The sequence below is a fragment of the Oryctolagus cuniculus genome, chromosome 17 (genome assembly GCF_964237555.1).
Source record: "Oryctolagus cuniculus chromosome 17, mOryCun1.1, whole genome shotgun sequence".
In the NCBI taxonomy this organism is placed as follows: domain Eukaryota; kingdom Metazoa; phylum Chordata; class Mammalia; order Lagomorpha; family Leporidae; genus Oryctolagus; species Oryctolagus cuniculus.
The window spans coordinates 11555013-11568395 of record NC_091448.1 but is presented as its reverse complement, the minus strand read 5'-3'; the positions used below and the strand labels follow the sequence as shown (position 1 = coordinate 11568395).

Genomic DNA, 13383 nt, shown 5'->3' with positions numbered 1-13383 from the left:
ATCCCACATTTCCAAAAAGAAAGTGAGACTGAACATGTTAGGGGGTTTCTAAGAGAGAAGCCCCGAAAGCTGCAAGAATACTTGGGATGCTACTGTTCATCCCCTCTAACCATCCAGCACTTTCCCTTGGGGTGCAATGTGCTGGTCTCTCCAAGGTCCTGGAGCAAGAGTTACAAGGCTATGGCTTAATTTATTCCCATGGATCAATTTGGAGGTGGAGACGTTTAACAGCTGAAAACCCAATAAAACACTTCCATTTGTGATAGGGCAATTATTGGTCTGATCATCAAAAGTCTTCTCAAACCAGCGTTTGGGAAATAAAACTTCCTGGCGGTAATTACAAGGAAAGCTTGCTAGAGTGACTGCAGGCATTAGGACGCAAATGAGGCGCTCATGCTTCGAGCCATACTTCCATCCCTCAATATTTTCATCAAATGAATATCTCAATAATAGCCATTTGGCTGAGAGAGACCCTCCCATCTCTGGACAAGAAACAGCAGGCGGCCGGCAATTAAAGACAACTCCTCTTGCCTCCTCTTGGTGGTTTCCTGAGGTTCAATAGCCTTGGCCAGCATTTCCTTATAGATTGGAGATTTTAAATAGCGAGCGTAAGAATCCTGGTGGGAACAAGAGAAAAACAGTCATCATGAACGGGAATGCATCGAATCCAACATGCGCACTGGCTGCACTCAAGCCAGGAATGCGCATGTGCTGCCTCCTACCCCACCCCGTCCGTCAGTCCTTCCCACACACTCAGTTGTCCCATCCCCAGAGTTTAGAAATAGGAGACCACGCTGTAACCCAACACGGTAGAATCCACCCTGGAGGAGTTCAGAAAACCAGCACAAGACGAGAGGACATCATCTTCTCCCATGCAAAGCCTTCTGCCCTGGAAAATGAGCAGCTCTGAGCCAGGGGCCTACCTCTAAGCCCGCTGCCGCCCCAGGCTGCCCTGCCTTCCAGACGTAAAGTCAAGAACATAATGAGAATAACAACGTGTGAAAGCCCAAGGCATAGATCCTCTTGTGGGGATGTTTCTGAACTCTGGGCAGGAGCCACTGAGCCCTCAGACTGGGCGCTGGCCCCAGCGATGCCCTACAACAGAGCCTGGCAGCCCAGCCCTTGCACTCGGGCAGAGATGAAGTTGGAACCCCAGCTCCTTCTCTGCTGAGGCCTTGGGCAAGTGCCTGCACCCCGGCGAAGCAATGCCCGCCTCGTGAGTTGTGTCTGAGAACTCGCTTTGCCCGGCCACTGCATGCTGCAAGCCCGCAACACGTGGTGGCCAATGCAACACCACCGTGGTTACTGATGCCGTTATCACAACCTGTACGGCCACTCCAGAGGAAAGACCCCGTCACAAACAGGCAGCTTCCCCAGGTGTCCCCCCAGCCAGTGGGAATGGGCCCCGGGGAAGGTGCAGCCCAGTGGACAGGCGGGAGAGACGGCATGCTGGCCTCCGTGTGTCACCTCCCTTTCCCCCACACCCAAAGGACTACTCTGCAGGTGGCTGAAGGGGAGCCGGCTCCCTGGGCCCCACCCGCCGTCCCTGTAGGCCCAGCACGGACCCCGCCTACCTTCTTCATGAGCATGTAGATGTGTGTTTGTGCAGCATCCAGCACGTAGCGATGGGGGTGCCTCAGCCCCTTCACTGTGATGTCCATGGTTTTGCCGTCTATGTTTATCCACCGTCTGGCTCCTGGGGCCAGGAATAGCCTGGGGGAGGGAGGAAAATGTTAGCAAAGGCAGCTAACCCAAGTCCGCCTGCGAGGGAGGGCTGGATGTGACTCAGGTGCCCCACGGTGAGTTGGGGGAGGGGGCCCTTTTCCTAGTAGACATTAAAGAGTGTGCGAAACACTGTCAGCAACCTTCCCTCGCAGCAAGGGCACGGCTGTGCCAGGACTGGGAGCTTGACTATTTCCCTCCGACGACGGCAGTCTCCAGGAGAGAGGACCCGAAGAGGGCGGGGGCAACCCCAGGCTGGGGTAGGCCCTGGCCATGGGAGGGAAGATGCCAGCCTCCCACCTGCTGCCCTCTGCCAGGATTTCAGGACCAGGCACAACACAGAACCAGGCAAAGACACCTCCAAACAGGTGCGGTGGGAGCTGTGCTCCCCGTCGGCGGGTCTCGGTGAGTCAGACAGTGAGCCCCCAGCGCTGAGTGGGGAGGTGGCCCCTGGTCCCCAGCAGCCCGAGGTTCGGCCGTCTGGGCATCCAGTTAGACCAAGTTCAACCACGCTGCTGAGTCCTGCAGCTCCCCCTGCGCCTTGGGACACACACAACTCTCCCACCTCTTCCCGTCCCGGGATCGGAAGCGTCCGCAGGGGTATGTCCCCACCCTCCTCAGCTGCACATTCCAGTTTTGGAACTCGGACTAAGATTTGCATCACTGGGGACCCGGAGGAGGAAGGAGGCTGATGCCACGAGGCAAGCAGCGGTCCTTCTGCAGCTGTTCTGGAATCGAGCGTTGTGGCGAGGCAGATACCCACTGCCACACCGAAGGAGCGGAGGCTGGGCCCGTGACGTGACCTACGAGGGATGTGCCCACCTGTGCACCCCAGCAGGGCTCCCTGTCCCAGACGCCCTGGGGAACCTTCCTCCCCCTCATAGTCCTCATGCCGCAAAACAAGCTTTGCCCGCCATCTCTCTCTCTCTCTCTCTCTCTCTCTCTCTCTCTCTCTCTCTCTCTCGGTATTAGTCAAAGACCTCGCACTGTAATCCAGGCAGCTGCTTTCCTAACCCCTGGGAGCAGCAGGTCCCAGCGTCCCTCTCGCCAGCCTTTCTCCAGAGAAACCCCAGACCTTCAAAGCAGCAGGGAGGGATTTAACGCCTGGCAGGTGCAGGGACTGCTGCTTAGCAAGAGCCCAGCTGCCCAGCAGGGTGCAGTATGTCCCGTCTACCTCCAACCTCACACACACAGAAGCCATCAGCAGGAGCCTGTCCCGTCCAGCTGGCTAATCCTCACTTGTAAATCTCCTCCGCTTTCTCCTTGACCTTGGACTGATCTCCGTACTTCAGATCTTCACAGGCTTCCCAGAATCCCAGATTCTCCCCTGCGCGTGCAGAAGTGGGGTCCACGCGGACAAAAGCCAGTCCGGGAACAGGTTGGGGAAAAGAGGAAATAAAAAAATCAGGTCAGGCGGGATGGAGTCTGTTCTCCAGCTTGGAGGCACATCTTCCTTCTGCAAGACATGTCATTTCACCTTGTAATGTCAGACAAAATACTCCCGGAGGTGGGAGCCACATCTTACTGCCAGGGTCTGGGGCCCAGGAATCGCTCCATGTGTGTTCCTTGAAATACAGGATTGGCACCCACCACGCTCGCAGCTACACAGTCACAGAGCAGGTACCGCTCTGGCCCCCAACAAAACACAGGTGAGGGCTCACGACAACCCTCCAGAGCCTGGCGCACCCTTCTTGTCCTGGAATTTGGCTATAGGAAGTATTGCCCGAACAGGTTCAGGTATGATTAGGCTCGTAAACACCACGCCATTGCTGTGCCACAGGAGTGCTGCATCAGGAGCCCCCACCCCACCCCCTACCCCCACACACACTCCCCCACCCCCATGAACTTGGCTCACATTGCTGACTGCACTAGAGTTCTGTGCCTTTGTGTAGCACAGGGCGTGGTCCAGCCTGAAGCTCCTTATTCAGGCTGTGCACACAGTGATGCTGATTGGTTAGGTCCTCTGAGTCCCTGGGGTGGAGGGGGAGGGGGAGGGGAACCAGCCTCCTCCAACTGCAGGCTCACTAACCAGGTCTCCACAGCACCCAGAAGCACTGTGGATGCCCCAGCACAGGTGGCGAGTTATACAAAATACAGATGATCCCTGCCAGTGGCAGGGCAGGGCAGGGCGGGGGGGGTGGGGAAGAGCCTGCACGTGCATGAGCCTGTGAACACCACAGTGGAGAAATGGGAAAGAGAATCCTTCCTCTCCTTTCCCGGTGTCGTTCTGAAAGCTCCCGAGCTGAGCTTAGACAAGGCTTCACAGTTGTAAGCTAGTTGGCAGTCCTCAGCATACACTGTGACTAAGTCACAGGCCAGCGATGCTCTTAACCCACAGCTAATTGATTTGGTGTCAAGTGCAGTGCAGAGGTCTTGCTCCTAGCAAAGGACAGTTAAGTGCTTAGCATTAAAATTAAATGAGTGATTATGGCCCGGGCGTTTTAACCAGATCCCCAGCTCTGGCTCCTGGTGGCAGCTTCCTGCTAATGTAGACCCCAGGAGGCAGCTGGGTCTGCCTTACGCAATCGGTTCCTGCCACCCAGATGGAAGCCCTGGATTGCCTTCCTGGGTCCCAGGGCCACTGTGGACATTTGAGGAGTGAACCAGCAGACGGCGGTGCCTGTACTCTCCCTCGCCCCCTCCCTCTCAAATAAGTAAGTGTTTAAATTAAATGAGCAATTATTCACAGTAGCTAAAAGGTGGAAACGACCCAAATGTCCATCCGTGGAGCACCGGCTATGTAAGATGTGGTCTATACACTCCGGGGCGTGCCCTTCAGCATGAAGAGGAAGGAGATTCTGACACGCACTTCGGTGTGTGGATGACCCTGGAGGACATGGAGCTGAGTGCAATAAGCCAGGCACGGGTGGACAAATGCTGTGTGATTCCACTGACAGGAGGTACCCGGCACAGCCAAATTCATAGAAACACAAAGCAGAACCCTGGCTGTCGGGGTCGGGGGCGGGGGGCAGGGGGCAGGGGGCAGAGGCAATGGGGAGTTGGTGTCTCATGGGCAGAGAGAGTCCGTCTTGGAGGAAGGAAAAGTGCCGGAGATGAACGGTGCTTATGGCTGCACAAGTGGCCACACTTGCTGCTATGCTACTGAGCACTGGCTAAAATGGTAGATTTTATTATATATATAAATAGCCACTGAAAAAATTAAAGGAGTACCTAAAAATGTGTCTGTAACTAGTCACCACAGCAACATTCATAAAGCTCAAAGACCGTGCTGCGTCCCCACAACGAAACACTACTGCAGGCATTGAGAGGCACGGAGCACTTTTACAGCTACGTGTGTGAGGCCCAAAAGCATTCTGCTGGGTGAAAGCAGACGAGAGGTCGTGTAGTAAGATCCCGTTTATGTCAAGTGTCTAGAAGGCAACTCTGTAGACAGAAAGTAGATTCGTGGTTGCCTGGGTCGGAGGTGGGATGCGGGAGAGAGAGGACTTGGGAATGGGTGCTCATGGGTAGGGAGTTTGCTTTTGGGGTAATTAAGATGCTTTGGAATTAGGTAGTGGTGATGGCTGTACAACTTACTGAATATGCTAAAAACCACTCAATTGTACACTTGGACTTTCAGTGTATGTGAGTTATAACCCAAAGTATTTTTTTAAAAATTAAATGAGAAAAATGATTCCCTTTCCCTGTACATCCCTGAAACCTCATTCATCTCATGAGAAAATTGTCAAAAAACACACTAATAATGCAGCAAATCTTTTGCTGGATCTCCACTGTTACTAAGGAATGCATGGGTGGGATAAGCTCAGAATGTAGTTTGACACTTGGCCACTAGATGGCACTATATCCACTGATTTGTCGGACTCCTGAGAACACTCCTTTTCCTGGTTTTATTAAATCAAGGCAATTGGGAGCAGGATTTTCCATGATCCATATTCTGATGTAATGATGTGCATCAGGCAGTCAGCCAGGCTAATGGCTTGTCCAGTGGGATTCATTTCAGGAGCAAGCCCACAGATAAGTGGGCCTTGGGTAATACAAGCAAGCAAAATCTCCAATGTGATGTTCCCCATGGCTGCGGCCTGAGCAAGGAGGAAAGGAACCCCATTAAAGCAAATGTCTCCATGAAGATGACACAGCCAATTGAATGTGCTAGAGAAATGGGCTCCAATCTGGCCTGTGGTGTTCCCAGATGTTTCTCAGTGCAGTGTAGCTAAGAAGTCGCAAGTGCACACCAGGAGGAGACACCCATTCCACGGAAATCCACACACTCCTGACGCCCTGAAGAAAGCAGGCCGGGAGCTGGTGCGCTGGTTCTCCATCATGGCTATGCCCAAGAATCACCTGGGGTTTTGCAAAACTTCAGAGAGTTCAACCCAAAACAATGAAAGAGGAACCTTTGGAATGGAATCCAGGCAAAGCGTTGTCTTGAGACACCCCCAGAACACTGAGCAAAGGGAAGAGGGAAAGGCTTGGCTGTCCTCCCCCCAGGACAGGGGTTGGGACCCCCAGAGCTGGAGATCTTTGGGTGATGAAGGAAGGGGAGCCCTCCCCAGGGTGGGGGACGGTGTGAATGATGCGGATGTGGATTTTGTGAGCAGGTGCAATTCCCCCCCCCCCCCAGGATGCTGGGGTGTCTTTGAGGCATGGAAACAAGTCCTGACTCAGGTGCAGCCGCAGAAGAAATCACCTGTTTGAGAGCATTAGCAAATCCATGGGAGCCCCTGCTGAGGAGCTCCTGAAACCCCAGACTGCACACTGAAGGCGTCTCTAAAAGGAAGGAGGGGGGAGAGGGCGAGAGAGACCCACCGCTGAATTCTTTCTTGAGAAAATACTGGAAGCTCTGCCGCCCCTTGGGGTCTCGGATCAGCTCGCTGAAGTTGAAGGCCCACCGCTCCACCCGCATCTTGGTGGGGATTTCTACCCTGCAATGACAATGACTTGTAAATGCAGACGCTCCATACAAGGCAGGCATCCGCCATGAGTCCCACAGCCCAGGGCTTGACCCTGTCCTCCTCACGCCACCACCCCCGTGTAAACGCACAATCCACTGAGTCCCTCGCTAGGCAGGTGCAGCCTCAGACAAGTCCCCTGGGCTCATATCCAGGAGGTGCCAGCCCAGAGCCGAGGGGGTGCCCTCCAAGGGGAGCCCCACTCTCAGCCCCTGCCATGGCCCTCAGGGTGAAAGAACTTGGAAGGCCTTCCACGAGGCCTGGTGGCAGCCTGCAGACAGGCTCAAGGACCAACAGAGAGTTCTACAGCAACATGGCCATGGTCAAGGCCACCTGCCGCGTCCTGTCACCGGCTGCAGCTGCCTCTTCACCACACACACACATGAATGTTAGCAGCAGCAGCATCTGCAGTAGCTGAAAGCATCCATCAACAAGTGTCCATCAACGGATGAATGGATAAGCGAAATGTGCTCCATCCTTACGGTGACTATTACTCAGCCACAGATAGAAACGAGGCGCTGTTAGGTGCCACAATGCAGATAAACCTTGAAATCATTAAGTGGGGGCCAGCGCCTTGGTGTGGCTAGGTTAAGCCTGTGCTGGCACCCCATTTGGGTGCCAGTTCAAGTCCCGGTTTCTCTACTTCCAATACAGCTCCCTGGGAGAGCAGCAGAAGATGGCCAGAGTGCCTGGACCCCTGCATCTGCATGGGAGACACAGAAGAGGCTCCTGGCTCCTGGCTCTTGGCTTCAGATGGGCCCAGCCCTGGCCATTGCTGCCATTTGGGTAGTAAACCAGCATATGGAAGATCTTTCTCTCTTTCTCTCTCTCTCTGTCTCTCCCTTTCTCTATAACTCTGCTCTCAAATAAATCTTCTTTAAAAATTAAGTGAAAAAAGCTAGTCACGAAAGATGACATATTGTATGGTCCCACTGATATGAAATGTCCAGAGACAGGAGATCAGTGGTTGCCAAGGGATAGAGAGGTACAAGGGGTGGAGAGTTATGCATCACAGCTAAGAGGTGCAAGGTTTCTTCCTTGGGTGATGAAAATGTTTTCAAATTGATTGTGATGATGACTATAGTACTCTGAAGATGATTTTTAAAAATCCATTCAATTATACTCTTTAAATAGATAAATGTATGGCATGTGGATCATAACTCAAAAAGCTATTTACAAAACACAATGTATTGAATACATACAACTTGGCATTTAAGTCCCAGAACTGGGTGTCATCTGTGATCCAAGGATTGCTAGGGGCGCAGCCTGACATGATGGCATCGTTGGACAAGAACTGCTCGCTGTACTTGACAATCCTGAAAAGCAAACAGAGAATGACTCCCTAGAATTCTGCTCAACACCCAAAAGCGTAAATCAGTGCTTGCCGTATCGACCGAGTTCCATAGGTACTACTATCTTCTTAGAAAAGGCTCCAGGAGTCCCTGGGATTGGCAGGTTATTTGGCAAGACCTGGCCCTATTTGGCCTGGGAAACCAAGTGTTGCCTCCCAGTCTGATCCCTTTGTCACCTCTGAACCTGCATGGTCTCTGCATCTTATCAGGAGTCTGTAAAATCCAAAATGGACTCGGTTTGCAGGTATTCAAACAGGTGTCTTTGTACTCATCTTGGAAACACGAGGTTGCCATAGATGTGCTGAGATTCTATGGCCACAATTGACATGAGCATAATACCTAGATTGGAAAACTGAGATCCACTATTCAAATCCTGGGTTCTAATTGAAGTGTGAACCCCGAGTCCATGATTTGGGGCAAGAGAAAAACTCCTTCGAGTTGAGTCAGACTTTCCGAGTCGACACCTTTCCTGATGTCTCTGTCTCCACCCGTGGGTAGGGAATGATGACCACAATGTTTATGAATGGCACCTGCCATGAAGCCTGCTCACGGCCATGGAGTGGTTGTGGTTGAACAACCACATGCCCTTGGCATGGATTTGCACAACGCAAGACCCTGGCTTCCTTCTCTCAAGCCTCTCATGCTTCAATCAGAGCTGTAGCAGCAGTGCTGCTGCAGGGGGAGAAAAAACACAACTGGGCCTCAGGTACGAACACAAACAAGGTCAAAACTATGGTGCCAAGGCCCCAGGACCATCGGAAACTGGAAAGTGGGTCTAAGAAGCATCCGACAGACTTCAGATGTCCTGAAAAAAAGTGTCCTTTTTTTTTTTTTTTTCCTTTCTGTTTGGTTTCATGCAATCAGGTTTCTGGAACATGACAGTAAATGGTGTCATTGGCTTTATTATAGAGCAATGACGCTCACTACAACCAAAAGCAGATGCTGCTGAGGACCCAGGTACACTCCTCCCCTGGGACCAGGGCTGATTAGCCGCACCCAGGAGTCATTGAAAAATGTGGGTTGGACCAGGAGATATTTTCCTGGGCAGGTGACATTTCATCCAACTAGAGATTTGGGAAGATATAAAAGATTGTTGAAGATTTTTATAAGATCCCAACCCATAACCACAGGGGACAGAGGCACTGAGCAAAACAGCATCTCCAGTCTCAACCTGTGCCATCGCTCGAGTCCTCCCCATCGGAGTGAATGGGGAGTTACTTGTGCCTGCCTGGGAGAAAAGCAAGTTTACTTCTGTGTGTGCAGGAAAATCTCAACTCTGGCAAGCTGAGCCTAAGATAAATTCTGCATTTCAGGAGGAGAACATTCGGGAAGCACTTCAACACTTTTATGTCTCCCAGAAAGGGTCCTACAGGGGCAGGATCAAGATAGACCGTAAGTTCAGTAAATCAAACGTAAGTTTCCCATTTACCATAATTGGATTTTAAATCAAAGGTTAACAGTGGACATTTCACGGCCCATTAAACCAATAAACCAGAAATCTCCAGGAAATTTGAGCGTTAATCTAGGAACACAAGCTATCTTGGGTCCTTACAAGGTCCAGTCCACAGGTTCTCAGCACTTCCTACCCTCCCCACCACCGACACGCACATCAGTGGGTTCCAAGAAACAGACTTGGAATAGACAGACTTGGATAGAGCCTCGCCAACCCTTGTTTTTAGCCAGCCCACTGTGGGAGCTGGAGAATTACTCTGCGTGAAGAACAGGGAACTACGCCCCCAAGAGACCGGATCTGTCCCTCACACCTCTTTAGGGTGCTTCCTCGGGCAGTCCACGGCTTGCCAAGTGTGCCTTAAAGAGCAGGCTCTCCTCTTGCCTAAGCGGTACTCAGACATTAGCAAGACCAAGAAATCAGGGACATACCCTCCAAGGGACACCGAAGACTTCACCGTGGACCTCATTAAGGCCTGCTGGTAATACATGATCTGGAAGACACACCATTGTTAGAACGCGGCCAACGGCCCCACCCAGAGTCCCACTTCCATGTGGCCTCCAAAGCCAGAAGCCGTAACTACACCCCACTCCCTCCCCTCCCTCAAGCCAGCCACCTCGGCACCAACAGAACCCATGCCCACATAGACAGGGGACCCCAAACTCCAACTGAGTATCCTTAACCCATCATCACGTGTCGGTCTGAGGAAAGGTACCAGCTTTCAAAGCATGTATTCTAAGGAAACCGAGGACAAGGGCAGCCATCGGCTTTTCCCCATGGCGCCTCTGGTTGTGCAAGCAGGGAGTGGGCCCCATCACAGGGGACATCCTCCATCTTTTGAGCCCAGTGGCCTCCGCGGAAGCAAGTCTATTGTTCCCCCACCTTCTTCCCTTTCCGCACACCCATCCACCCATTCCACTCCAACAGCCAATGCTTCCCAGGGTGTCTTGGACCCTGGATTTAAGCTTTGCCAAAATAGGTGCTTGGCTACCCTGGGTAGCTTCTGAATGGCCATGGCATGGCAGGGCAAGGGCCAGGTTGGGGACGCAGCCACTCTGCAGACTTCACGCCCATGGTCATCCCTGGCCATCCCTCCGCCATTTGTCTTTGAGGGGCGTTGCACATCCTGCCTCTCAACAGCAGCTTACAAAAGAGCCTTTGTCCTGTGCTGCCCATGAACTTGGAAACAATTGTCTGAACACGACACATGGTTTTCATTTCATGACTGAGTCAGAACACAAAGCCAAAGGGCACATAATTAGAGGACTTCAAAATCAAACTGCACTGGAACAGGAAGACATATTACCTCTTTTCTGACAGCAGTTACTGTTTGTTTCTGTAAAACAAAGAAGCAAACCCATTAAAGGGATATTAAGTCACTGCAGTTCAAACACCCACTTGAAAAACAAAAGTGCTTCTCCCATGAGTACACGGTCCATCTTCTCTTTCTTGAAAGTTCTACACTTCTCTGCCACCATCACCTCCGTGTTATTCTATACAACCACTAGAGAATAATATCAACTCAGAGATTTGGTGAGGGAAAGAGAATAATTGGCCATGATAGCCTGACGCTGCTCTCCTGAAAGTCAAGATGAACTAAAATCTAAGCCTTAGGTCCTTCCCAAGCCATTGGCACCCTCAGAGCCATCTATACAGTGAGAGATTTAAGCAGTGGGAAAGGGAGGTCTCTAAGTCTCCCTGGGGTCTAGAATGAGAGATGAAGATGTGGAAATGGGGAGAGTTCTGGCTGCCTGGTGAGGTTCATTCCCCGGGTCTTTACCCAGCAACACACACGGAAAATAAAAGCCACATCGCCGAGAATAAAGCAGGCGGCTAAAGGAGCGGAGGCCAGCGTCCACCGCAAACCACCTCCCAGAGTTGAGCTGCAATGGGGAAGTCACATCAGACCCAGCCCCTCGCAGAAGGCGATGCAGCAAGTTCCCACCAGGGGGAGCCACAACGGTGGCCTTTCCCCGGGCTGTTTTGAGTCTTGGACAAAGAGGGATGACTTCAAGCTGGGGGGCAGGAGGGCGGTATCCACATTTAGACCCTTAGAAACCTCTGGAAACCATTCAGATCTCTGTAACCAAAATGCACAGATCTCCTACAAGCTGAAAGGAACACACTTTGTTGCGCCACTTTTCTGTTCCACGCCACTCTTCCAAGTTGGGTACGCTGGTAATTCCAGTCTTGGTTGTACCCAAGGCTTGGTACCGACGTCTACACTTCAAACTGAGCCTCTGCATTGCTGCTTCATCCAACCCAGCCCTCGCCTGAGATACTCGGAAGTCCAAGGAGCACACTCCTTCCCCTTAGCCAGTTAACAAAGTAAGCCTGGCCCAAGATCAGGGACTGGAGTGTCGTGTATTCACCTGTCCTAACCCAGGCTCAGTTTCCTTTTGCTTCATTGGATTGCTTTTCACACGACACCTTTTTTCCTGGGTGGGGGAGTAGGGAGGGTTCTCTCAGAAAGGTAAAGCCTAGGGGATCTCTATGGTTCAGACTCAGGTATCCTTTCTATTGCATAGCATGCATCACAGTTTTAATGATATATTTGTGTGACTTTTTGTTTGATAAAAGTATCATCATTAACACACAATTAAGGGCCGGCGCTGCGGCTCACTAGGCTAATCCTCCACCTAGCGGCGCCGGCACACCAGGTTCTAGTCCCAGTCGGGGCGCCGGATTCTGTCCCGGTTGCCCCTCTTCCAGGCCAGCTCTCTGCTGTGGCCAGGGAAGGCAGTGGAGGTTGGCCCAAGTGCTTGGGCCCTGCACCCCATGGGAGACCAGGAGAAGCACCTGGCTCCTGCCTTCGAATCAGCGCTGTGCGCCGGCCGCAGCGGCCATTGGAGGGTGAACCAACGGCAAAAGGAAGACCTTTCTCTCTGTCTCTCTCTCTCACTATCCACTCTGCCTGTCCAAAAAAAAAAAAAAAAAAAAAGACACAATTAAGGGATAGACGTTCAGCACAGCCATAAGGCACTGCCTGGGATGCCCACATCCCTTATCGGAGGGCCTGGTTCAAATCCTGGCTCCCCTACTTCTAATCCAGCACACTTCGGGAAGCATCAAGTGATGGCTCAAATACTTGGGTCCCTGCCCACCACGTGGGAGACCTTGATTGAGTTCCAGTCTCCTGGTTTCAGCCTGGCCCAGCTCTGGCTGTTGCAGGCACTTGGGGAGTGAATCAGTGGGTGGAAGCACTCTAACCACCTTTCTGCTTTTCAGATAAAATGAACATAAATAAATGCATGTATGTTTTGGAACAAGACACCATTAAGGCAAGGAGGGCCCTGTCTATCTTGCCTAGCATAACATCTGATGCGGAGTGCTCAATAAACATCGAATAAATGATAACTTCAGCATGCTTGGAGATCTAAAAAAAATGGGCATTTTTTTCCTAGGCTTAATGAATTTCTCTACTTGAAAACACTCCCCAGATGATCCAAATATTTTGGCAACCACACTTCCTATTTGCTCCCATTCTCTCTCAACATAAGGCATTGTTTTAGAAGACATGCATTTAGGTAGCAAAGGTCCCTGGGGACTTGCATTCAGATCAGATATAATCAAATCCTGTTGTGCAAGTCTTGCTGGAGTGGACAGAGTATTCAGAAAGCAGGTTGATCAGGTTGGATCCAAAATGTGTGGGATCAGACTTGTTTCAGACTTTGAATCGCTTTCAGATGTGGGTAGATCTGCATCGACTTTGCCAGTTGAGCACCCCTATTCAAAAAACGCCAAGTTTGCATTCTCTTCAGCATTTTCAGATGAGGGCTGTGCAGCCTGTAGTAGCCACTGGCCTGAGCCCTTCTCCAACAGAAGGCGAGGACTCGTCCAGCCTCACCTGCCTCTTCACCGGTTCCTTTCTTGCCTACAGCTGAGAACGCTACAGGCGGGAATGGCTCCTTCACGCCATTTCATGGAAAATGAGAGAGGAGGAAGCCCA

General features: G+C 51.7%; 1 protein-coding gene across 1 annotated transcript in view; it reads right to left on the bottom strand.

Moving 5' to 3' along the window:
• The window catches only part of RGS9 (regulator of G protein signaling 9), a 63263-nt gene that overhangs the window by 13027 nt on the left and 36853 nt on the right, over positions 1-13383 (bottom strand). Inside the window, exons 10-16 of the mRNA XM_008271735.4 lie at positions 10741-10770; positions 9866-9927; positions 7835-7948; positions 6490-6605; positions 2962-3049; positions 1575-1713; positions 532-617 (exon numbers count right to left, since the gene is read on the bottom strand). Coding sequence (XP_008269957.3) covers positions 532-617; positions 1575-1713; positions 2962-3049; positions 6490-6605; positions 7835-7948; positions 9866-9927; positions 10741-10770 — 635 coding nt within the window. The remainder of the gene's footprint in view (positions 1-531; positions 618-1574; positions 1714-2961; positions 3050-6489; positions 6606-7834; positions 7949-9865; positions 9928-10740; positions 10771-13383) is intronic.